Source organism: Theobroma cacao, chromosome 2 (assembly GCF_053813885.1).
Source record: "Theobroma cacao isolate CCN51 chromosome 2, ASM5381388v1, whole genome shotgun sequence".
In the NCBI taxonomy this organism is placed as follows: Eukaryota; Viridiplantae; Streptophyta; class Magnoliopsida; order Malvales; family Malvaceae; genus Theobroma; species Theobroma cacao.
This window is the reverse complement of record NC_142640.1, coordinates 7,005,088-7,032,068: the sequence shown is the minus strand read 5'-3', so window position 1 is coordinate 7,032,068 and position 26,981 is coordinate 7,005,088. Positions and strand designations below refer to the sequence as shown.

Sequence of the window (26,981 nt, the reverse complement as noted above, 5' to 3'; positions counted from 1 at the left end):
TAAAAATAAAGGGATTATTGGACCGAACTTGTTTAGGCCTATTAATTTGCCCAATGTTTTACAATAAAATAATAAAATGGGTTTTATGTTGAATGTGCTAGATGTTTTAAATTCAAGGAATAATACTTAAAAATACTCTAAAATTATAATTTCCTAAAGTAGAAAGAAACTCCAAATTACTTGCATTACTACATTTTAATGTTTGTGACATGCATAGTACTCCATCTATTGGTGGAAAAAAAAAAACTTTGTAACATTTGTAGATGATTTTTTTAGATATTGCTATACTTACTTATTGCATACTAAAGATAAAGTAATGGAAAAATTTAGAATGTATAAAAATGAAATTGAATTGCATTGTGAATTGCTTATCAAATGTTTACGAAGTGATAAAAGATATGAATATTATGATTCTAAATATTTTAAGTCCACTAGTATTATTTATGAGATTACCTCATCATACGCATTAGAACAAAATGTTGTAGTGGAACGTAAAAATCGAGTTCTTACAAAAATGGTCAATGCTTTGCTTTCTAATTTAGGTTTGGGAAAAGGACTTTGGGGTGAAACCTTATTAACGGCTTGCCATATACTAAATAGAATTCCAAACAAAATGAGTAAAACTACTTCTTATGAGCTATAGAAAGGAAGAAAGCCAAACCTTAATTATTTAAGAGTTTAGGGATATTGAGCCATAGTAAGAGTTTTGAAATAAAAAAAAATTAGTAAAAAATGAATTAAATGTATATTTATAGGATATGCTAAACATAGTAAAGCATATCATTTCAGCCCAATGATTCATATTCCATTAATACAATCATAGAATGAAGAGATGCTATCTTTGATGAAACAAATTTCAATTCAATTCCAATACTCAAAGAACTAGTAACAGAAAGTTAAAACTTTCAGAAAATGGTGAGAAAACTATTAAGCTTTGAAAAAGTCAAAGAATTAAAAAAGCAAAGATATATGGATCCGATTTTCTCATGTACTTAGGAGAATGTACAAGAGAAGAAACATGTAAATACTTACCTTACTGCTTTAATGTAAAAGTGAAGTGATCCTCAAACTTATGAGGAGGCAATGAAGTCTCAAGATACTTCATTTTGGAGAAAAGCAAATCAAGATGAGATGGACTTGATAATGGGAAACAAAATTTAGAAAGTGGTCGACCTTCCTTCAAGTTCCAAGTCAATAGGCTGCAAGTGGATATTCAAAAAGAAAATGAAAGTTGATGAAAACATAGATAAGTTTAAAGTAAGGCTAATTTCAAACGGCTTTAAACAAAACGAAAGTGTTGATTGTTTTAATATATATGCACCAATGGCAAAAATAGTTACAATTAGAGTGTTTATAGCATTGGCATCTATACATAAGATAGTAATTCACCATATGGATGTTAAAACAAAATTCCTAGATGGTAAATTAGATTAAAAATATGTTTTGCCTGATCTTTTTTTAGCTTAAAAGCTATTATAAAACTCTTATGAAAAATAATAGTTTTTAAAATTGAGCTATAATTGTTTGCTAAATTTACTTTTTATAAGCTTTTTTTTTATAGATAAGTTGTTTGACAAAACAACTTATATAAACTCTAATTTGATTAGAATTACTATAAATAGTATTTAATAAAGTTAACGTGTTTTTTAAAAGAAAGAGAAAAGAAAGCTCCTATTTGGAGCCTTTTTTTAAGCTTTTTTTTTAAATTTTGTTCTTTTAAAAAAAGTTACATTTTTTTAAGAGTTTTTCATAAAATAGTGTTTGACTCAACTTCTACTTTTAAAAAGTAGATAAGCTAAAAATAAGCTAAGCCAAATAGGCATTAAGAGGTGCATATGGAATAACTTAAAGGTTTTGTCTTTCCTAGTCAATAAAGGAGAGTATGAAAGCTTGTAAAGTCATTATGTGGATTAAAACAAACACTTAAACAATGGTATCAAAAGTTTGATGAAGTTGTGCTCGCTAACGGCTACAAGATTAATTAATTTAACAAATGTATCTATTCTAAGTTTCATAATGGTAGAGGTGTCATCATTTGTCTATATGTGGATGACATATTAATCTTTGCTACTAATTTGGAACAAGTAGAGGACATAAAAAGGTTCTTGTCAAAGAATTTTAACATGCAAGGTATGGGCGTGGCAGATGTTATTATCGGTATAAGAATAATGAAAGGTAATAATGGCATAATATTATCTCAATTTCACTACATTGAAAAGATTGTAATGAAGTATGGTAAGTCAGATTGTATGTTAATGTCCACGCCTTATGATTTTAATCTAAAGCTAGTACCTTACAAAGATAACCTAATAACACAAAATGAATATGCAAAGGTTATTGAATGCCTAATGTATGTTATGATCTGTACAAGGTCGGATATTGCTTTTGCGGTTGGGATGCTAAGTCGGTTTAGAAGTAATCCAAGTAAAGGACATTGGTATGTTGTTCATAAAGTTCTAAGACATTTAAAAAGTACAATGAATTATGGCATTTGTTATTCAAGTTTTCTTTCGATTTTACAAGGGTATACAGATGTTAGTTGGAACTTAAATAGAACGAATCCTACTTTTACGAGTAGTTGGATTTTTACATTTGGTGGGGGTGCTGTTTCTTGGGGTTCTAAGAAACAATCTTGTCAGGTAGACTCTACTATGGCAGCTGAATTTATAGCTATAGCATCTGCCACCTAAGAAGCAAAATGGTTGAGAGATTTACTTCATAAAATTTCGTTGTGGCTTAAACCTATGACACCAATCTTGATACATTGTGACAATAAAGCAATGATATCAAAGACATATAATCAAGCATACAATGGAAAAAGTCGATTTATTGAACTTTGACATAGCATTGTAAGACAAAGAATTAGTGATGGTATAGCCACTATAACTTATGTGAGGTCTTGTGAAAATTTAGCAAATTCGTTTACCAAAAGCCTGAAAAAAAAAACTTGATAATAAAGACCTTAAGAGGGACGGGTCTCAAGCCTATCTACTAAATCTCTAATGGTGGGAGCTCACCTCGACGTTTGTGGCTGACTTGCAAGTCTTGGATACTGACCATTCTACCACATGGATGATTACAAGTATTAATTTATATTTTTCATCCCAAGGTGTATAGTGCTTGGTTCCCATAATGTGTAAGGTAAGGTTGAACGAAACTTCTTAATAAACCCATAACATGTATATATTGAAGTACTATAATTACGGGATACTTTCGATGGGAGCTACTTATGTGATTGGAAGTGTGGCCTATTCTAAGAGCTAATAGCTTGACTCTAACAATACTCATGAATAGATGTAAAACACAAAGCCATAAAACGTGTTGGTAAAACTAGATACATAATGAGCAAAGAAACTTATGTGTATTTAGTGGCCTGACTAGTTAAATGAATAATCGATGGTTCAATGCTTGATTAACCATTTAATTCAGACTAGAACCAACCACACTCACTAAGTGAAGGTTCAAATCTGCGAGATACTTTCATTTATGCACAAAATTCCTAAAGTTGTTGGTATTTGAAAATTTTGAAAACAATAGAGGATTGTTGGTGTATTTTCAAAATCAAAGGTTATGTCACATAATCAAAAGCTATCTTAGCTCAAAGGTTATATCATATAAAGTAATATAGTGTGACTATTGGATTGTAAGTAAGTTTTTCATGTGAATAGTTATGTCTCTTGGTAAAATGTCATCTAAAGGTTATGAGATAAATTTAAAAAGCATCATAGCTCAAAAATTTAAATATGAAAAGTTATCATTTCAAATTATAACTCAATGATTATGTTTTATGGAATGAATGGTTGTCCTTTCATAATATGATTATTGAAACAATACCCAAAGGTTGTGTCTTACAAAATGTAAAAATATCTTTTAGACAAAGTGGTGCCGTAATGAAATAGTGATGTCTTTGAAGAAGAGACACTTGCAAACCTATATAAAGGGCTTGTTGCCAACTATTTGGACAAATAAAAATCAAAACAAAATAAAAGTAGAAAAATCAAGAGTAAGAAAAGTGTTGTGTTCTATTAACATAAACACTTAAGTTCCCACCAACTACAAAAAAATTCAAATTCCTTATAATCTACTTGCTACAAAAAGTAGACTTTAAGGTCGAACAACTTTGTAAACCCTCGGGTGTATCTAACGATCAACTTTCGTAAAGTGTAAAACAAAGTTAGACGTTGGATTCATTGTATTTCTAAGGCTATTCACATTATTTCTCTTTGCATACCAAGTGGTGGAGACAGAATAAATTTTAAAAATATCGTCTATTGAAAGGCTCGCTTTAAAGTCAATTTTTTCAGTTCCTTGAATTCCAACTAAACTCCATTTTTACATTCTTTGAATTTCATCTAAACTCTATTTGCACCAACAAATATATTGTAAACAAATTTAAAATAAGACAGACTTTGAACTTCTTCAATTGTTTGATAAATATATATTCTTTTCTACCAACCGTGAAGATAAAATCAGAAGTGTGTGTGTGTGTGTGTGTGTGTATATGGAGATGTTGGGGTTAGGATGACGAAATGATACGTAAAACTAGTAGGTACTCTCCTAAATCTAGAACGAAGCATAAAAAATCTATTGATCACATTAATAAGATATTCATCGATAGTTACAATTAACAAAAATAATTAAACCCTACTCGATATTAACTGACAAATGAAATCACATATAGTAATTGCACCAATAAGCAACAAACGACTTGTTGTCAGTTAAAATCCTACTACGCAAGTATACGTATCAAATATATAGTATGTTAACAAGCAGAGTATCGATCCCATAGAGAATTGATCTAAAACTTTACTAAGTACTAAAATTAGAACAATTTAATCTTATCCAAACAATCAAAATTAATTAATTAACTAAAACTAATTAACCAAAATTTAGACTAAAAAAGAAAAATCAAAATAATAATAACTTGAAAAAATATCAAATCAAACAAGCTTAGGATTACAATATCTCTCACACTTTATCTAAATCTTACATTTCTTCTTTAACTTATTTTAATGGGGTGAATTGCTAACCTAGAGTCCTAAATTATTTATAAGGGTCTCTCGACTCACCTTATAAAAATATCTATTTTAACCAAAACACTGTACCCCTATGTGAATTGAAATTAAAACAGACTCATTAAGTGTAAGCTTTAATTTGGCTACATATGGTCTATAAGTATATCCCTATCCTATATGCAAATCAATTAATATGATCATATGCTATCCCAATTTTAGTCTACTCTAAACTCTCTTTTCCAAGTTTGTTTAGGTTCTTAGATCAATTTAATTGGTGGCCAAACAATTAAAAGCATTAAGAACAAATTGGAATAAACAATTCAAATCCCATTAAAAATAAGTAAGAAAGTGATTAAAAACTTAGATTACATGTGAGTTCAATTGCAATCCCAGAAAAAGAAAATTAGCTACTCATAATTGCAAAAACAAATAAATTCAACCATTGAGAGTAATAAGAAAAATAAAAGCCAAGGAAGAAAACAAACTAATATTTGCTGTCTTGATCTCTAAGTTTTAGCCTCAACTTCTAGTTTCTTGAATCTTCCAAAGGTTGTCTCCCCAATATTGTTAAACATATCCTATTTATACTAATAAACTTAACTTAAACTTCCTTAAGTTAACCTAGGGTTTAATTGGGCTTAAAAGGGTAATGAGAGGCCCAAAAATCAATTGTCAATCTTTACAATTTTTCATTCCAGGTATAATATGTCCAACTATTTTTTTGACATGATTTTCTTTATCTTCAATGCAGAGCTGGGCAAAGTGATCTTCATGAAAGTTGTACATCTATATCTTAGCTTTCCAATGGTCCAAAAATTGCATCATTTGGAGTTCTGTAGCTCAAGTTATGGCCAAAATATTAAAACATATGCAAGCACACTTTTGGGTCTTTCAACATCTCACTATCCAAAATTAAACCCAATTTTTTTTAGTTTCTACAGAAAATAAAAAAAAACTATTAAATAATAGCCAAATTAAAAGAATAACATAAAATTAAAATAACTTACTTAAAAATAAACTAATTATAAAAACAACTAAAAATAAATAAATTATAATTAAAAATTGAATACTTAGCTAATATTTAATAACAAAATTGGAATTAAATGATTCTATAAAATAGAATTATCACTTGTTCCACTTCTAGAACTATACTTGGTTCTTGCCTGAAGCAAATGAAAAAACGATAATGAATATTTTTCTATTTAAGCTAAACTAGCTAATGTTTTACATATAGTCGTCTATAACTGAGTTTGTTTTCCTTTTGGCTATGGGTTCGTATAGCACACCTTTACATCATCCATACCCAAGAACTTTTGTTCAATACCCTTCGTAGTATTATACGAGACAATACCCTCACAGCGTAGTCCCATATGCTCTACCATCGCCAGCTTCTGCTTACCTTGGGTACATGACGCCGCCACTAGTAGGTTATGTCAACTTGCCTCCGCAGTGGCCAGCAGGGCATGGCTACGTGCCTCAACAACCAGGCAACAAGCTTTCCTTGTTTATGAAAGGTGCTTTGGTAGGGAAGTTTGTGTACGAGTTTCTATGTTTTGTTACCTTAGATCAAATAAGCTCCTCGTTTAACTAAGATCAAGAACCCCATTTTTCTTTATATTTAGAAATAATATACTGGTTGGAGTTAGAAACATGAATTGGTTCTAGTTATAACTTGCAAGAATTTCTAGTTATCCTATGCCTCCTATATAAAAGCTTAAAGTTCTCCTCCTCTATCACCTTGGGGTAAGGGCAGAGCGAAAGCAATTTTAAAAAAGAGGTCACACAGAATAAAAAACTAAACAGTTAAATGAAACTTTATATATAATTCAATTCTCACTTATCTAAAAGATTAAATAAAATTCACAAGATATTGGACATACAAAAAAAATGTACATTAATAATAATGATGGTGTCATATATATATAACTAAATAAAACTATGAAATGAGTCTCTCTCATTCTCTACGTGCAAAAAATGAAAAAGAAAATAATTTTTCAAACTCAAATAAATTGTCTCTTTTTATTTGTGTGTTCTAAATGAATGGGTAGCTTTATGAGGAAGCTCTCATCTTATTTTTTATTTGTCTCTTAAATTACTAATTAACATTTTGTGTTATTGGGTTGAACTATTGAGATATAATATGTTATGATAGGCTATTAGATTTGACTATTAAAATATAATATGTTATGATAGGCTTAGATTTATATTAAAAGTTAGTAGGTTTGGTTTAGTAGACTTAATTTTTTTTTTTAAATTTGATAGGCTTACCATATTAAATTATAATTTATTTGCTAGGCTTAACTAGTGATATGCTAACCATAATGACTCTAATTTGATTAAACGGTTTGAGGAATAAAAATAATTATTAAATAAAAAAATTATTTAGAGGGTTATTAAATATATATATAATAAATAAAATTGTATTAAAAGAAATACAATTATTTCATTCTGTCAATTTATATGTATATCCTTATTACTTAAAGTTTGTAACATACATGTCATAATGCATTAGTTATTCTAAATAAAAAATAATACATTGATGAAATTTTAAGCGATAGTGCAACACTATAACTTATATTTGAGAATTATATAATAATTTATTAATTTTTAAATATTAAAATTATAAAAAATAAAATTCACATAACAGAAAAAAAAGCACGACAAGTAGAAGATAGAATCCACATATAATATAATAAAAAAGAAAAAATTATGGTTAATAGTTCGTAGAAATTTGTGAAAGAAAATCTACAGAGATTTAAAGCATATAAGTAAATAGAATAGAAATGAAAAATAAACAAATAATAACAATAATAATAATATAAATTGTAAAAAAATTTAAAAAAACTTTAAAATTGAGTTAAGCATGTGGAATCATTTTGTTATTTTTTATTTGTATTAATTATTAAGTAAAAAATTATTCTGAGGAGACTATTAAAATTTTTTTAAAAAAAATTTAAAAATTTTATATAATATAGAATAAATTTTAAAATTTTTAGAAGGCCATCCCTTAAGGAGGCTCCACCTCTACCTTGGCGGGGAAGATATCTTTTGGAAAATAAGCTCCCTAAATGAAATCAAAATCTTCTGTGTTTGTTCAATTTTCATTTTTAAATTTTTTTTTTGTTTTATGTCAAAGAAAGGATGTTCATAGTATGATTTGGACACTCTATCGCTTGTAACGTCTCATATTGATATGAAATGTTTATCTATTTATCTCTTTCAATATGGAAATGTCTACCAATTTTGAGGCTAACCCTTTGGTCAAAGTTATGCAGAATCTTGACTAATTAGATTTCATATTATGAAAACACCCCTCTATCTAGTTTAGATTTTCTTTATTTGTTTTGCTATTTGTGTTTCATAGTATCTAATCTAATCTAAACTATAATGATTTTGAATTAAATCAGCTTTTATGTTTGACACTTGTCCATGAAATTTTATTCAATTTATAAGATATAAAAAATATCAACTATCCCAAACCAACCCGAGGAAAACTTTAAAAACATCGGGCATGTGGCCCGTTCAAACAATTCCCAAACCTAATACAAACCTTCTCTTCAATATGCTACGTGTCAAATTATATAAATAACCAAATGTGGGTTTTTGGAAATCCGTTAAAATTTTCTTTAATATAAAGTTATAGATTTTGAATATATCATTATTACATATATAAAAGATATTAAAGCCATTTTATATTTTTCACATAATTTTTATAATAAAAATATTAAATGTTTTAACATTATTTTAAGTCACTTGTCGTTGATGTGGTATACTAACATGTTATAATAAATGATGATGTTATATGTTGAAGTGATATAATGATACGATCATATGAGATTTTTCATTCTCCATTTCTACTCTACATTAGTACCACATTGACATAAATGACAAGTGACATTTTGTAGGGATGAGCAAAGATAGGCCAAACCAAATTACTTGACCAATCCAAATTCAATTTGAGTAAAACAGTTCGATTTGATTAGTTCATTCAATTCTTTGATCCAAAAATTTTGATTATAACAATTTATTTGGTCGGTTTTCGATAGGAAAATTGTTAGATTGAATGGATGGAAAAATCAAAATTAATATAATATATCATATATATGTTTTGACTTATGTATGTTTAATTAATTTTTTTATGTTAATTTGTATTAATTTATTTATGTTTAGATTATTTATATATTTTATAATTGTGAATGAAATTTATAAATTTCAATATTGTAATTTGCAAAATAAAAAAGTGACAAAGTTTCAATTATTTTGGTACATAATCGAACCGGCCGAATAAGTTCGATCGTCGACCAATTCAATTATGTCCTTAAGTTCAATCGATTTTCTTAAAAATTTTGATGCATTTGATTATCAGTTATGGCATAACGATTTGATTGAATTGACCATTTGCTCAATTTTAGTATTTTAATTAACAATAATTAAATAATTATTAATAATAAAAATTTATTTGATTCAAAATAAAAAAATATAAATTTAATTGAATTTAATAAAAAAATATTTTTTTTAAATTTTTTAAAAAGTATTTTTTAACGTTATAATAATAAAAAAAACACTAAAGATATACATAAAGCATTAAGTAGCAAGAACATAATACTACTCTTGCGTCCACATTCCACATCAATCAATCAAATAAACGCTTTTTTTTTTCCCTCTAAAAAAACTCGACATTGTTTTGAGTTAAACGGAGAAAGAAACAAAGAATGTGTTTTAGTTTGACAAGGAAGGGGAATGAAAGAGAAGAGAAGAAAAGAAAAGAAAGCTGTTAAGTGGCATAAACTAAAGACATCACTGTCTTGTACAATGAATACTTTTTAATGAAATATGATGAAATTTCCAAATTAGTTATTTCCTTCAAAGTTCAAAGTTGAAAGTTGAAAGTTGAAATCATAACATCATGACCTTTTCGAGTGAATATGCCCAAAATTTAATGATTTTCCTTGTAATTAGCCAGCCTTATATAACATGGGATAGAACAATGCTATTTATTTTATTTAATAAATGTTAATTACTCAAGTTGTACAACTTATATGTTCAAGGACTTATATTTATAAAATAAAATTAATTTTCTTTTTATGTTGTAATATTATGAATTTGTACTTTCAACAGGACAATATTATATTGTACGATAGAAAGAAAACGGCATGGTAAAAAACAATAAATGCAAAGAACAAGAAGGTCAAAAGAGGAAAAGAGAAAAAAAACCGAGGCCCTGGCCCTTGGGTTATTAGAAAAAAGGACATCCAAGCAAAGTGCCTTTCCTATTTCTCCAAAACACAACCTCTCAAATCTCAATCCCTCGAATAATCCTCTCAGTTTCATTTCCCATCTAAACACCACCGAAAACCATGGCCACCCCTTCCCCACGTGAGGAAAACGTCTACATGGCGAAACTCGCCGAGCAAGCGGAGCGTTACGAGGAGATGGTCAAGTTCATGGAAAACGTCGTCTCCGCCGTCCCCGCCCCCGACGAACTCACCGTCGAGGAAAGGAACCTCCTTTCCGTCGCCTACAAGAACGTGATCGGCGCCCGCCGTGCTTCCTGGCGGATCGTCTCCTCCATCGAGCAGAAAGAGGAAGGACGTGGCAACGCTGATCATGTCTCCGTCATCCGAGAGTACAGGGCCAAGATCGAGGCCGAGTTGTCCGAGATTTGCGCCGGAATTTTGAACCTTCTCGAGGAAAAGCTCGTTCCCGCCGCTGGGACCGGGGATTCCAAGGTCTTTTATCTGAAGATGAAGGGAGATTACCATAGGTACTTGGCTGAGTTCAAGACTGGCGATGACAGGAAAGCTGCTGCCGAGAACACGCTCACTGCGTATAAATCTGCTCAGGTTTGAGGGCATTTCGTATTTTCCTTTTCTATTCTATTCCTTTGTTCAGCTTGATTTGGTTTACTTTTAGGGTTTGGTTTATTTTAAATGTGAATTATGATAAATATGTGTTTAATTTTGCGAATCTGGTTTCATTTGATCGCGGCAGTGTTTGATTGGAGGCATCTAGTTTATTGATCAACATTTACAGTTATACCCTTGATGCGTTGTATATTTCTATATAGCTAAGATCGGGATCTGCTTTGAATTCTGTAGCTTGATTAGGTAACAGAAGCGTTGGAAGACATTTCATCGGAATTTGGTGGAAAATTTATGAAAATTAGCAAGAAAAATGGTCTCAATAATTTGGTTTGTTATTTTCTGCAGCTTTACATTTTATGTGAGTATTTCCTGGTTTTGTTAAGGAAATTTTGATTTGAGTCTAGCTATTTATTTAACAGTTTTTTTTTTTGGAATATGCCGCAGCTGTCTTATGTGTGATTTAAGTGTGCATAGCTGAATTTCTTGTTAGGCCCAAGAAAATTGTGTTTTCAGAACAACACCTACTCCTCTCTACTCCCCCCATTTAAAATGTAGTCATGTCACAAATTGAATTCCTGTTTATGTAGGCCTTTGGTACTGCTGTTATTTTTCTTTAGAGGATTGAAATCAGTCTGGATCTGAATTTTTGTTTATTTTCTCACTTTTACATTTAAATACTTTGAAGATATTTGCCTTTGATTTTTGTGTTTGCTAAAGTGATTATGACTTGTGTTTTGTCCATACTGCCCCCTTTATTGATGTTTTCTGCATCTTTTTGTTCTGTTTTGTTTTCAGGACATTGCAAATGCTGAGCTGGCCCCAACTCATCCTATCCGTTTGGGATTGGCTCTGAACTTTTCGGTCTTCTACTATGAGATCTTGAATTCTCCTGATCGTGCTTGCAGTCTTGCAAAACAGGTGATAACCAGACTTCAGAATTCTAGTTTAGTCTTTATGTTTATCTTGTTCGTAAAAAACGTTGGTATATATATATTCTTGTGAATATTATAACTAGATAGAGGCGAAGCAGCAGATAAAGAGGGGTGCCTGGATATCCCTTTTGTTTTTCGTCTGGAGTTCATGTTTTGTCTTCGAATTTTATTTAGTGAACTTGTTTTGTTTCTTTCCTCAGGCTTTTGATGAAGCCATCTCAGAGCTGGACACTCTTGGAGAGGATTCATACAAGGACAGCACTTTGATAATGCAACTTCTTCGTGATAACCTCACTTTGTGGACCTCAGATATGCAGGTTAGACGCCACACGTCTCTTTTTCTTTATTGACTTTTGTATCTTAAAGTCATCTGTGTATCTTCTTTTTATAGTGAATTCTTTATTAACTAGTATATGTTTGCATCTCTTTAGGATGATGGGACAGATGAGATCAAAGAAGCTCCCAAACGTGAGGATGAGAAACAACAGTGAAGTCACTAATCCTCGTCGTAGTATTTTACTTCTCTGGTTGTTTTTGTATGGAGAAGTTGCTTCGTCCCACAATCGCTTCAGTTACTCGTTTTTAGGAGATCATGCCTCGATTTATGAACCTTGGAAGTACTGCTAAAAATTTCTTAGTATTTCACTGGTTATTCTTTTCGAATTGAAGCTTTCTAATTGCAGTGAGGCTATGTGCACTCTTTTTAAATTGTTTTCTTGACAATAAGGAGCTGATGATTGAGATATTTTCTAAGCTTAATGTTTGGAAGATGTTTTATTGGAATTATCAGATTGATATTTAAATAGCTTTGTTGTTTTACTGCTTTGTGCACTCTGATGATTATTCTTGTATCTGTTTATTCTCTTTGCCCCTGCTTTGTTTTGATTAATGCTGATATATCAGTCATTGGCTTCATCTAGCCTGTTTTAAGCTCATATGCTCGTCTCAAGAAATTGGCAGATTATACTTTTCAACGGTACTGCTGCTAGCATTGAATCAATGCATGGATGCTTAGAAATGCGATTATTACAAGATTTATTTGTAGTTCGCATGTATTGCAAGAAAGGTGCCAGGGCTTGTCCATCTGGGTTCTATGCTATTGCTGTCGGCTGCGTAGGTTAATCCAGAATGGGTTATTATTTTAGAGCCTTGCAGCGCTTGATAAATAAATTATTTGTTCAATGCATCTCCTGAGTTCCATGTCTTGAAGGTGAAGGAGCTCAAATTCCAGGATATGGTTAGGTTTTTGCCACCCCGACGCGCTCCACTTCATTTGTGGTGTCGAAGATTCAACCCGTGTCTGGTGAAGGGAGAGTTAAAATTCAAATTGTTCTTGTTTTGGTTATCACAAACGTTGATGAAGAAAATTCATATACATATTCATAATAAACAGTCAAGACAGGGTCAATACTCAATTATTTCCGGGCGGGAGAGGAACAAATCAGGAAGAAACTGTTATAACTTTTTCTGGTTAGGAATCCCTTTGCTAAGTTGCAAGGTCATGGTCGAACCCACCTTAGCCACAGAAAACGCTGAGGTCCCGCGGAGCCATTTGTAGTGCCTTGGGGCCTCAGCTGTCAATGGAGGAACTTGATTCTGCATCCATTGTCGTATAAATCATTTAGATCAGTCTTTATATTAGCCAAAAGATGTCAGTTGATGCACGTGACCTTAATGATTAATTATTATTAAGTTGATGGTTAATTAATCGACATATATGACATTCATGATACATGACTCTGGTTGTTTTCTAACATCTTAAGTGAGATATTTTCTCACTCAAATCAACTTCATTACCTTAGAAAAGTGACATTTATGATTTATGTTCATGAGTATATTAAATGCTCGCATAAGGACAATGATAAAATGATATTTTTTTCGTTAATATTAAAGTTTTATCTAAATATATAATATTATAAACTAAGAAGTAATTTTAGTATAATAAAAGAATAGCAATTAATTTTGAAAAAAGTGAGAAAGGTTAAAAAATTATTTGGAGTTTTAGTAGCTTAAAAAAAACCACTTGCATTCTAATTTCACAAATAAAATGTACGGACTGAGTCTCGTCTTGACCAGAATAACCAAAATAAAATTTTCAATTATAAGTTATAGAATTGTAAAAGATTTTGTCTCCATGTTTACTTGATAATTTACGTAAAAAAGGAAAAACATACTGCTAGTTGTAGGTTTAGGGAGAAAATGTATCAAACAACAAAGATAAAAAGGCCGAGCGGGCTTGCAAGATTGTATTAGGTTAATACTGGGCCTCCGTGACATAGATCTAACCCGACCCATTTCAGTTTTGAAGTCGGTTTATCTCTCCATTCTCAGTCGCGCTTTCCCTAAAGATCATTCTCAATCTAAAAATCTGCAGCGCAGGCTATCTGTCATAACCAGTTAACCACCGCCTTCAGGTCAGTCTTTCTTTCCAACTTAAAGTACCCCATTTCCTTACTCAGAAAACAATACATCTATTTTTATTCTAAATCATTTATTCTTTTTCCTCCCAAAATTTTGAACAAAAAACCCTAGTTATGGACATTGATAACGAGATCGCCAGAACCCAAGAAGAGCGGCGGCGTAAGGAAGAAGAACTCGCCTCCCTAACCTCCCTCACTTTCGATCGCGACCTTTATGGCGGAACCGACAGGGATGCTTACGTTTCTTCCATCCCTGTCAACGATGAAGACGAAGCGAATCTCGATTCCATGGACTCCGAGGTTGCTCGGAAGCTCGCCTCTTACACGGCTCCCAAGTCACTCCTCAAAGAGATGCCACGTGGTGACGAAGATGATAACTCGTTAGGGTTTAGGAAACCCGCGAAAATTATTGACCGTGAAGATGAGTATAGGAGGAGGAGATTGAATCAAGTCATCTCTCCGGATAGACACGATGCGTTTGCCGCCGGGGAGAAGACGCCGGATCCCTCGGTGAGGACGTATGCGGATGTGATGAGAGAGCAGGCGTTGGCGAGGGAGAGGGAAGAGACTTTGAGAGCTATAGCGAAAAAGAAGAAGGAGGAAGAGGAAGCGGCTAAGGTAGAGAAGGAGAGCGGTGGTGCTGCAGCAGCAGCGGTGCCTAAGAGGAGGAATAGGTGGGACCAGTCTCAAGATGATGGGAGTTCTGCGGCAAAGAAGGCTAAAACGACGTCAGATTGGGATTTGCCCGATGCAACTCCTGGGATTGGGCGTTGGGATGCTACGCCTACGCCAGGGAGAGTTTCGGATGCGACTCCATCAGTTGGGAGGAGGAATAGGTGGGATGAGACTCCGACACCAGGACGGTTGGCTGACTCGGATGCTACCCCAGCTGGTGGAGTTACGCCTGGGGCAACCCCTGCCGGGGTTACATGGGATGCTACTCCAAAAGGGTTGGTTACTCCTACGCCGAAACGGCAGAGGTCTAGGTGGGATGAGACTCCTGCAACCATGGGGAGTGCGACTCCAATGGCAGGGGCTACACCAGTCGTTCCTCTTACACCTGGGGTTACTCCTTTCGGTGGAACTGATTTGCAGACACCTACTCCGGGGAATTTTCGTGGGCCCATGACTCCGGAGCAATATAATTTGTTGAGGTGGGAGAAGGATATTGAGGAGAGGAATAGGCCGTTGACTGATGAGGAGCTTGATGCCATGTTTCCACAAGAAGGGTATAAGATTTTGGAGCCGCCTGCTTCTTATGTGCCTATTCGAACACCTGCTCGGAAGCTTCTTGCTACTCCAACACCTATGGGAACTCCACTTTATGCTATTCCAGAGGAGAATCGTGGGCAGCAGTTTGATGTGCCTAAGGAGGCACCTGGTGGGTTGCCATTTATGAAGCCTGAGGATTATCAGTATTTTGGGTCGTTGTTGAATGAAGAAAATGAGGAGGAGTTGTCTCCGGAGGAACAGAAGGAGCGGAAGATCATGAAGCTCTTATTGAAGGTAAAGAATGGGACACCTCCACAGAGGAAAACTGCTTTGAGGCAGCTTACCGATAAGGCAAGGGAATTTGGTGCTGGTCCATTGTTTAATAGGATTCTGCCATTGCTTATGCAACCTACACTGGAAGATCAAGAGAGGCATCTCTTGGTTAAGGTTATTGATAGGGTGCTTTATAAATTGGATGAGTTGGTTAGGCCTTATGTGCACAAGATTCTTGTTGTGATTGAACCATTGTTGATTGATGAAGATTATTATGCACGTGTGGAGGGTAGAGAGATTATTTCTAATCTCAGTAAGGCAGCTGGTTTGGCTACTATGATTGCTGCTATGCGTCCTGATATTGACAACATTGATGAATACGTTAGGAATACGACTGCAAGAGCTTTTAGTGTTGTTGCTTCCGCACTTGGGATTCCTGCGCTTTTACCATTTTTGAAAGCTGTGTGTCAGAGTAAGAAGTCTTGGCAAGCTAGGCACACTGGGATCAAGATTGTTCAGCAGATTGCTATTTTGATAGGTTGTGCTGTTCTTCCTCACTTGAAGTCTCTAGTAGAAATCATAGAACATGGTTTGAATGATGAGAATCAGAAGGTGAGGACAATTACTGCTTTGTCGTTGGCTGCTCTTGCTGAGGCTGCTGCACCTTATGGTATTGAAAGCTTTGACTCAGTCTTGAAGCCCCTGTGGAAGGGTATCAGGTCTCACCGAGGTAAAGTCTTGGCTGCATTTTTGAAGGCTATTGGTTTTATCATTCCTTTGATGGATGCAATTTATGCTAGTTACTATACAAAAGAAGTTATGTTCATTCTTATCCGTGAGTTCCAGTCACCTGATGAAGAAATGAAGAAAATTGTGCTTAAGGTGGTGAAACAATGTGTGAGCACAGAGGGTGTTGAATCTGATTATATTAGGAATGATATTCTGCCTGAGTTCTTTAGGAATTTCTGGGTGAGAAGGATGGCTTTAGATAGGAGAAACTATAGGCAGCTTGTTGAGACTACTGTTGAGATGGCAAACAAAGTAGGTGTTGCAGATATTGTAGGGAGAATAGTGGAGGATCTTAAGGATGAGAGTGAACCTTACAGACGTATGGTAATGGAAACAATTGAGAAGGTGGTTGCAAACTTGGGCGCATCTGACATTGATTCCAGGTTGGAAGAACTTTTGATTGATGGTATTCTTTATGCTTTCCAAGAGCAGACTAGTGATGATGCCAATGTGATGCTTAATGGTTTTGGTGCTGTTGTGAATTCACTCGGGCAGAGAGTTAAGCCATATCTTCCCCAGATCTGTGGTACAATAAAATGGCGCTTGAACAACAAGAGTGCCAAGGTCAGGCAGCAGGCAGCTGATCTTATCTCAAGAATAGCAGTGGTTATGAAACAGTGTCAAGAGGAACAACTGATGGGTCATCTTGGGGTTGTTCTGTATGAGTATCTCGGAGAGGAGTACCCTGAAGTTTTGGGATCGATTTTAGGAGCCCTCAAGGCAATTGTCAATGTTATTGGTATGACGAAAATGACACCACCAATCAAGGATTTGCTTCCAAGGTTGACACCAATTCTGAAAAATAGGCATGAGAAAGTCCAGGAGAACTGTATTGATCTGGTTGGGCGAATTGCGGATCGTGGTGCAGAGTTTGTCCCTGCTAGGGAGTGGATGAGGATTTGCTTTGAGCTTCTTGAGATGCTTAAAGCTCACAAGAAGGGTATAAGAAGAGCTACGGTCAATACTTTTGGATATATTGCAAAAGCCATTGGCCCACAAGATGTCTTGGCAACTCTATTAAATAATCTTAAGGTGCAGGAACGTCAAAACCGTGTTTGCACAACCGTGGCAATTGCAATTGTTGCAGAAACATGTTCACCTTTTACAGTTTTGCCAGCCTTGATGAATGAGTACCGGGTGCCAGAACTTAATGTGCAGAATGGTGTCTTGAAATCTCTTTCCTTCCTGTTCGAGTATATTGGTGAAATGGGAAAAGATTACATCTATGCTGTGACTCCATTACTTGAGGATGCTCTTATGGATAGGGATTTGGTTCACAGGCAGACTGCAGCTTCAGCTGTCAAGCACATGGCTTTGGGTGTTGCTGGGTTAGGTTGTGAGGATGCTTTAGTTCACTTGATGAACTATGTGTGGCCCAACATATTTGAGACTTCCCCTCATGTTATCAATGCCGTCATGGAGGCCATTGAAGGGATGAGGGTGGCCTTGGGTGCTGCAATTGTGCTAAATTACTGTCTCCAAGGTCTCTTCCATCCTGCTCGGAAGGTTAGGGAAGTGTATTGGAAGATTTATAACTCACTTTATATTGGATCTCAAGATACGCTTGTTGCAGCTTATCCTATTTTAGACGACGAGCAGAATAACATATATAGTAGGCCCGAGTTAATGATGTTTGTATAGATAGCAATTATGGTGGGCAGATATCACTTTAAGGCTGATTTTAAGACTTTTGTATGTTTCTTTACTATTGCAGTAGCTTGTTAAACTCTTATGCTTACAGTGAGACGATCGCATTTTTATTTTGCTTTGTATTGTAGTTGCATGCTATAAAATGGGAATATGGCAAACTTTCTGTTATTACAAAATCATTCCAGGAAATTCGTTGGTTGCTAGTTACTACTGGCACCAAGCATGTTGCGCTTGGAAGCTGCTGGAATCCGAAGTTATTCTGTATATTTGTATTTGCTAGCATAAGCTGGGAACTGCAGCTCTGAAATCAATGTCAGGTTCTACTTCTGGTTCACGAGCCCCTGGCCTTTCCAAGGAAAGGTGTGCGTGTCTTGCCCAAGAGGCTGGTCCTCTCCCTTCATTTGTGTAATAACTACAAAATATTGAGGGTGTTTGATTGAAATGAATATTTGATAATTGAATAAACAGAGGCAGCTGTCAGCTGGGCCAAGCTCCTTCAAATTGCAATAGAGAGGGGGCGGGGCTTTTGGGATAAATAAGGAGAAAAAAAGCCCCAGAAAGCCTACGAAAAGTTCCTCGTGACGCTGTACGCAAATTGCTGCATTAACATAGCTTAGCTTTAAATTAAAGCGTCAAAAAAGAAGAAACAAAAGTTTCTTGCAACAACCCTTTTTTTTTTTTTCTCTTTCCTACTGTTTTCCATTTCTAGGAAAACAACACCAAAGAGAAGAGAAAATGAGAGAAAAAGTACCCATATAAATATATTCATCAAAAGAAACAAATAAGATTGTAGTATAACGTAAATTAGATAGAGAAAGAGATCAAGGAAGATGTTGGTTTTCTATTTGATCTCGTTGCCGTTAACAATGGGGATGGTTATTCTGACTTTGAAATATTTTGCGGGTCCAGATGTTCCTACCTACGTCTTCTTCACCGTTGGTTATACCTGGTTTTGTTCGTTCTCCATCATTATCCTCGTCCCTGCTGATATATGGACGGTAATTTCTTTATTACAACCCATAATTCTATCTGGGAATTCTTTTTATCATACTTTTGTTATCTGGATTATCCCTTTTTTTTTTCCTCTTTTCAATTATTGATTGGATTTAAGGTTGTGAAATTTATCTGTTGAAAATACTGAATGGTCAATGGAAAGCTAAATTTTATTGGATCCATGAGCGGGTACTGGAAGTCTTACTTCTAATTCTTTTGGTGGCCTAGAGTAGAAAACAAAACGAACATATATAATACGGAAATGGGATTTTGCTTTCTTTATCCGTGAGGTGTATCTGAGGTCTTAGCGCTTACTTTGATTTTCTAAATGGCAGAGTGCCAAAAAGTGGTTTAATTTATTTGAAGGACGTTCAGTGCATTTGATTCTACCTACAAATTATGCATGTATTCTGAATTGCTTTCTTGCTTTTCTTTTCTTCATCTTGCAGACAATAGTTGATCATTCCAGTGGAGGGATATCTTTCTTTTGGAGCCTGTCCTATTGGAGTACATTTTTGCTGACTTGGTATGTAAACTAGAAAGGATCAGCAGAATCATTTTCCTCATCATATGTTCCTTGTCAGCTCTACTTATTTGCAAGTGTTCTCGCTGTGTCTCTGTGCATTTTGAAATATCCTTATACTTATATTTTTTACTGCTGCTCTTCATTACATTTTGTTTATTATCATGCTGCTGTCTGGAGTGAACTTTTAAGAAACTTCATGGTTAAGAGATGCATGTATTCTCATAGTTTTATATTAAATTATTTCTCTAAGCAGGGCTGTGGTGCCTACTATTCAGGGTTATGAAGATGCTGGAGATTTCACCATGGCAGAAAGATTGAAGACTAGCATACATGGAAATTTAGTCTTCTACCTCTGCATTGGTTCTATTGGACTTGTTGGACTCATTTTATTCATTATTTTCCGCAAAAATTGGTTTGTTTCTTCTTCCACTGATTGATTGCTCTTTGTCCTCTTTGTTTTTGACTGATTTTTTGTTTCTTATCATGTTTGTCTGCGTATAATTAGTCCTGGAGATTTTGATTATCATGTTAGGTGCTAAATTGGTATAATTTTAGCTTATCTCTTGTTTTAACTATAATTTTATTTGACATTCCTATGTCTTTTTGTGTGTGTGTGTGTTAAATGAGTAGGTCCTTTATCTGGCAGCTTGATTTTATATTCCTGTATTTATATCATTTTGTTTGCATCCTTTAAGCCTTAATGAAATTTGGTTGTGAACCTTAACATTCTTTTCTCCTATGAAGTTTTTATTCAAATATCTGCTTTTTGTGGTTTTGATGGAATTTAGCATCCTTTGTTTTGATTGATCCCTTTTTCTTTTTGGGGGGAAGGAGTGGAGGCATTCTTGGTTTTGCCATGGCTTGCTCCAATACTTTTGGGCTCGTCACTGGTGCATTTCTTCTTGGCTTTGGTCTTAGCGAAATCCCAAAGGGCATTTGGAAGAATGTCGATTGGACTGTCAGCCAGAAGGTTCTCTCGCACAAAGTTGCTAAAATGGCTGTTAAACTTGATGATGCTCATCAAGAATTTTCAAATGTGATTGTTGTAAGTATATCCATAACTTTACCATTGGTACATTCAGTGGGAAACTAAAAAATTACAGGCCATGTCCAATTAATTTTCTTTTTGGATTTGTTAAATCTTTGGTGGTTTAATTTATTCAGTTATTGAAGAACTCTCTTTGTTAGCACTAAAATATGAGGCACCACCTCCATGTTGCCCTTGACTACTGGTGATGTTTTGTCTTTCTGTGATGATTGATGAAATGGAAAAATCATGAAGTTAGCAATTAATGCCTGACCACTTTTGGTAAACATGAAATATTTCAAGACAACCAAAACTAGAAAGATGGACTAAAATTTGGATACAAAGAAAGTCCATAATTATTGGATGAGTCAATTGACTCAAGTTTCCATCTTGAATGTGTTAGTTCCTACTGTTGCAAGGAATTTTATCCAGTAGTTGAGGGTTCATCAATCTCCACGTCTTAGTTATTGGAACAAGTACGGATATGTTATTGATGATTGTCTGAAAGTAAAATTTCAAGAATTGTGTCAAATATCTCCAGAATTGTTTTATTATTGGAACATTAGTCTCTCTCACATTCCAGTTTATTATTTCTAATTCAGGTTGCTAGAGATAACTTTGAGTTTTTATCTTTTTCCGTTCACAACTAATGAAGGTGCATTTGACAGGTTGCTCAGGCGACATCAAATCAGATATCGAAGCGTGATCCTTTACGACCGTACATGAATATTATTGATAGCATGTTGCATCAAATGGTGCTCCACTTCTGTCTATGGTCTGTTTAGTCTCAAAGTGGAATTTTATGTGCTTTCCTCCAATATTTTATTTCCTATTTTGCAGTTAAAAGAAGATCCCTCCTTCAAACCTCAAGGTGGGAGGTTTGGGGAGAATGATATGGACTATGATACTGATGAGAAATCAATGGCGACACTTAGACGCCGGCTTAGGATAGCTAGAGAGGAGTACTGTCGGTATCGAAGGTACACTGCAATGTGGTTAGTTAAAATTTTTAATGGCTGGTATAGTACTATATTTCAGAATCAAAGGAGTACTGTTGTTTGATTGTGTCTCATTATGCTAAATTTTTCATGGCAATAATGTACTTTTAAGACATTTTGTATTGGTGTTGTGAAATCAACTGCCCTAATGTGTACATTGCTTGGAAGAAACCTGCAGATTCATGTGAATTTGTTTATTGATATGTAATTTGCACATGATGAAAAACAATGCTAAACTTAGTTTCTGCTCCCTGTATTTTTAGAAGAACTGCTGCTATTTTCTCTGTTTTGACATCTCTTTGAGGGACAGATCAAATATGGTAGATTACTTATAAGTAGCAATTACTTTCTCTGTCAAGCATGGTTTTTGTATCTTACAGATTTATAACTGAATGATGTTGCTGTACTTTGCTTCCAAGTGAGTGTTTTCCAGTGGTAATTAAAGTTAACTCTTAGGCTTTTGCAGTGAATATATGAGCTTTGTCTTGGAAGCCCTTGAGCTGGAAGATACAGTCAAAAATTATGAGCGCCGTGATGCAACTGGATGGTTTGCACTTTGCATCTAAATAAGACTTGCATGCTTATTAAGTTATATGCTTTTTTTTTCTCCGATTTCATCTGCAAAACATCAACTTTAGACTCAAATTCTGGATTCATTACATGTATCTGAATTTGTTCTTGCTATGGGGCCCAATTCGTTGTCTGACCTTTGGAAACTGAATTGTTTTAAAATCCTTCTAGCCGCCCCCCCTCCTTGTCCCTCCCCTTTTTTCTACTTTCCTGTCAACTTACCTTTGATCTAATTTCTCTCTCTCTCTCTCTCTCTGACACACTCATGGGGGAAATTGCATTTACAACTTTCTTTTGTGCTTCACTCTGTATTTTTAAATTAGCAGTTATATTTTAATTTGGTCTCTCTCTCTTATATGCATTTAGTTGTATCTACAACAGAAAGGTGCATTTACAACTTTATTTTGTGTTTTACTCTGTATTTTTCAGCTAGTAGTCATACTTTCATGTAGAATATTTCGATATTAGGGACAGTATAGTTATTTGCACAGCCATTTCTGATTTGTCTATCATCATGTATGCATTAGCATATAAGTGCGCATGAAAATGAGTAGCTGATGTATTCAATAAGATGTTCTCAATGTTTCATGGCATAAATAATACTGGTCAGCATGCTATGGAGATTTATAGGATGTAGTATTGAGAAAGAGACATAGCTCTAGAAATCAATCATTTCTGTGTAGGTTGTCAAATAACCAATTTATATGCACATAACTGTGTATGAGGCTGTCTCAAGGAAGGAGAGCCCACATGAAATAATAATTCAGGTTAGTTTTACTAAGAGTAAGAACTTGTTTGGAGGTATTCATTGGTATATTTTATTCAACAAATGATTCCCCTTGAAATTGGAGGGAATATTAGCCATGCTCAAAAATGTTTGATATTGAGAGTTATTGCATCTGACCTTTTACCTACAAGGTGGACCAAGATTAGACTGAATAATATATCTAAATAAGGTTCTTGTATTCTTCACAGTAGACATGCGAAAAAATGTTTAATATATTGAGAGTTATTGCATCTGACATTTTACCTTAAAGGTGAACCGAGATTAGACAGAATAATTAATCTAAATACATCTAAAATATAAGTTTAGAAGTCAGTTTTGTATTTTGCAGTGTTTGTGTGCTATACAAGTCTTCTATTTATTATTGTTAAAAGTGTTTTTCCTTCTTTTTCTTCTTCTTGAAAGTGTGCTGACATTCATTTTAAAATGTTGTAGGAAATTTATTTCAAGCTTCAGGCCTGAACGAAAGGGTAGACTAGGGGCTTCTCTTGATATGCTTGGTAATTACTCCACTCTGAATCCTTTCCTTTTTCTTATTTTTATTCAGGGCTGGGAATTGGTTAGGTGCCAAATTGACCTATCATCTAGGTGCTTAAGATTTGCTGTTTAAGTCTTTCTAATGATTTCCTTATAGCAGACTGGATCTGCATAAAACAAGTTGATCTGTCTTCTTTAACCTTTAAAGGTTTTTTTTCATCTCCTTTAAGTTTGGAATGCTGCAAGCTAATTGTCCTTGTTCCAGAATAGTACTCAATGGTAATTAGTGAGCTGAAATTGAAGTCAATTTTTGAAATCCTACATACATAAGATGCTTAATCATTTGAATTTATCTAAGTTATGAAATGGAATACTTTTTGTGAACTTGCAATGATGGTTCTTTGTTAAGTTGCTGTTATATCATTTATGGTTATCATTTACCATCAAGTTAGGTAATATTCAAACTAATTATTTATTCCTTACAGAGTTCATTTGGCGTTGTGTTCTAAGAAAGCAACTGGAGAAACTCTTGGCTATTATTCTGGGTTGCATGTCAGCTGCACTTCTTTTAGCAGAGGCTACCATATTGCCCAATGGAGTTGATTTATCTCTTTTCTCCATTCTCATAAACTCTGTGGGAAAGCAGGAAATGCTTGTGCAGGTAATATTTTGAAACAGATTGGACTATTTAGAGTCTCAAATGAGTAAACTGCTTGGAGCACAAGCATAAGAACAGAGAACTGAACTGTAGAAATCAAGTGAGCAATTCGATGTAACCATTTTATCCTAAACCCCATTGTCCCTATATTTGAGGAAGAAATCCACCACTTAACATTTTGTTTGCCTTTTTAATGTCCTATTTAACTCTAAGAGTTGGAACATTCAAGTCCATTATATAATCACTCATCCATTTGCTAATAGCTATGAACATGAAATAAAAAAATGGTCTTACTTGAATAACTTCTTGATGCCCACGAACCCTTGGTCAATCACCCCCTGTATTTAAGTTAATAAATGGTGAATTTGAGTGAAATATTAAATTCTATTTTCACAATCAGCCAACGGGGCTTGGTATTATCAAATTACTGTGTTGATTTGCAGGTTGCCGCTTTCATCCCTCTGATGTATATGTGTGTCTGCACCTATTATTCCTTGTTCAAAATTGGAATGCTGATGTTCTACTCATTCACACCAAAACAAACAAGCTCAGTCAGTTTGCTTATGATATGCTCGTAATCCTTCCTTTTTCTCCTATCTTTACAACTTTTACTTGGCCTTTCATTTTTAGAACTTGTAATGGATCTTACTCCTAAACGTCTATTAGGATGGTTGCACGATATGCTCCACCAATTTCATACAACTTTCTCAACCTTATCCATCTCCCTGGTAATAGGAAAACCATCTTTGAGAAGGTCAGTGGTTTTTCTACTTTATTGTGCTTTTCTTGACACCATCCAGCTATACTATGATATTAATGTTTCAATTTTATCAATCAGTTCTGCAAAATAATTGATGGTGGTTCTTATATTGTACCACTGTTATTGTGATTTATATGATAAGCACAGGTAACGGGGCATCTCAATGATTTTTATTATGCCTCATGCCCATGCAGCGCTGTTCCTTTTGAAGAAAAATTTGATGTTGATAAAAAGGGTGCTACTCTTAGAGTAATGTTGAAATATTATTACTTCACAAGATGTTTGCTCACACCAATTTTTTAGGATGCAGAAATTGTGCAATATTTTCTGCTGAGAATCTTGGAATAAGCAGAAACAGAATTTAACGATAAAGCAATTTTATACCATAAAAACTGTATGCATTAATTTGGCATCAGAAATTAACGATGCAAGTGGGATAAGTTCTTATAAAATTTTGTTGAATAATTACCTATGGATATGCAAGCTTGGTACTGTGGCATGTATATTGGAATATTTTAATTTCTTAAACCGTGGAAGTCCCTGTCTCAGAGTCATTTAAATCTGTCATTTTTACTAAACAGAAATTTGGTTTGGGTTAATCTTTCCGTTAAGGGTTTTTTATTATTTTACTTGAAGTCTCATGTAACATCAACTAAATGCAGAGAATGGGGAACATAGATGATGCTGTCCCTTTCTTTGGTAAAGGATTCAATAAAATTTATCCTCTCATCATGGTTATATACACACTCTTACTTGTGACAAACTTCTTTGACCGGGTCATTGATTATTTCGGGAACTGGAAACTATTCAAGTTTCAAGATGAAGTTGATGATACAGATGGATTTGATCCCTCAGGACTAATTATCTTGCAGAAAGGTGATCACTACATATTGCCATTAGTCATAGTTTCTTCTTTGTTCTTTAAGGTTGTAAACATTTCCACTTCTTGTTTAGAACGGTCTTGGCTTGAGCGAGGGCATAAAGTTGGTGAGCATGTTATTCCATTGGCAAGGAATTTCAACGGCATGAGCATTGAAATTGAACCTGGCAGCAATAAAACAGTATGTGTGCTCTCGTATTGAAAACTGCTATCTTATTATATGCAAAGCATGCCAATTACTTTGCTGCTGCACATTTTAAAGCATCTTCGATTCTTTATGTCTTTTTCCTTCTTTTTATCATTTAATTGATCTTTTCCTTGAAAATGGTATCAGGATAAGGCTGTTACAGATACAAGTGTACAAAGTGCCATTGAAATTGGAAAAGGGGATCAACTTAAACCTCTGAAAGAAGAGGCTCAACATGACACAAGCAAAGAAGCCATTAGCAAGAAATATTTTGGAATAAGGGCACACCAGAACATACAAGCATCCAACAAGAATTCAACTCAAAAGGACTTGACATCCTTAACAGTTGATGCTGGCAACTCTGAAAGTGCAATGACACCACCAATACCATCAGGGGGATTAGCCTCAAAATGGGAATCAATGAAATCTGGTCTTCTAAATTTCAAATCTAACTTGGAAGCAAAGAAATTCCTCCCTTTACGACAGACTCGAGAAAATACAATGTCCTCCGGTGCATCCTCGTCTGAATCTCTTGATGAAATTTTCCAAAGATTGAAACGACCAACTCTGGACCTTAGAGACTATGGTGCTGAGAATGATCTTTTTGAACATGACTAGGAATTCAGGAAATTTGGTCCATCTGGATAGTCGTACTGCACATATAAACATAGCTATTCCTGGAACAGACTTAGCAGAAGACTTGTTCATTTCACACCAAGTCTAAAAGATGTGTGTTTCTGAGGCAAGCTGAATGCCAACTATAATACAATTTACATCACCTACAGCAGTAAAGCAGCGTTCAGTGTCTACCAAAGCCACACAATTTTGCTACTACTCTCCTTCTCAAGAAAGAAAACAGTTAAAACTGCAGATACCATATGCAATCCAAGGGATACTGTACACTTGTGATAGTAAACATTATAAGGTTGATCACTGATTATGAATGTTTGCATATTATTTGTTGAA

The 26,981-nt window shown here is 34.4% G+C and overlaps 3 protein-coding genes across 5 annotated transcripts; all 3 read left to right on the top strand.

Annotated features, from left to right (window-relative positions):
• The first annotated feature begins 10,274 nt into the window (after window positions 1-10,274).
• On the top strand, window positions 10,275-12,630 carry LOC18608255 (14-3-3 protein 6-like). Its single transcript, XM_007042843.3, has 4 exons — window positions 10,275-10,858; window positions 11,675-11,797; window positions 12,012-12,128; window positions 12,243-12,630. The coding sequence occupies exons 1-4, from the start codon at window positions 10,373-10,375 to the stop codon at window positions 12,300-12,302; spliced, it is 786 nt and encodes a 261-aa protein (XP_007042905.1). The 5' UTR covers window positions 10,275-10,372; the 3' UTR covers window positions 12,303-12,630.
• A 1,461-nt stretch (window positions 12,631-14,091) lies between these two features.
• LOC18608254 (splicing factor) lies at window positions 14,092-18,249 on the top strand. The gene is made up of 2 exons (XM_007042842.3): window positions 14,092-14,225; window positions 14,344-18,249. Exon 2 carries the CDS (start codon window positions 14,346-14,348, stop codon window positions 18,144-18,146), a length of 3,801 nt encoding a protein of 1,266 aa, XP_007042904.2. The 5' UTR covers window positions 14,092-14,225; window positions 14,344-14,345; the 3' UTR covers window positions 18,147-18,249.
• A 542-nt stretch (window positions 18,250-18,791) lies between these two features.
• LOC18608253 (uncharacterized) lies at window positions 18,792-26,981 on the top strand. Of its 3 annotated transcripts, none has more exons than XM_088803820.1 (14): window positions 18,792-19,153; window positions 19,598-19,674; window positions 19,928-20,086; window positions 20,506-20,719; window positions 21,370-21,456; window positions 21,542-21,681; window positions 22,166-22,246; window positions 23,489-23,553; window positions 24,016-24,191; window positions 24,632-24,762; window positions 24,855-24,942; window positions 25,761-25,824; window positions 25,903-26,009; window positions 26,163-26,981. In XM_088803820.1, exons 1-14 carry the CDS (start codon window positions 18,986-18,988, stop codon window positions 26,631-26,633), a joined length of 2,028 nt encoding a protein of 675 aa, XP_088659946.1. In that variant the 5' UTR covers window positions 18,792-18,985; the 3' UTR covers window positions 26,634-26,981. The 3 variants fall into 3 exon arrangements, with proteins under 3 accessions (XP_088659946.1, XP_017970723.1, XP_017970724.1); XM_018115234.2 differs by having other exon boundaries at window positions 25,611-25,824; XM_018115235.2 differs by having other exon boundaries at window positions 19,097-19,153; window positions 19,950-20,086; window positions 25,611-25,824.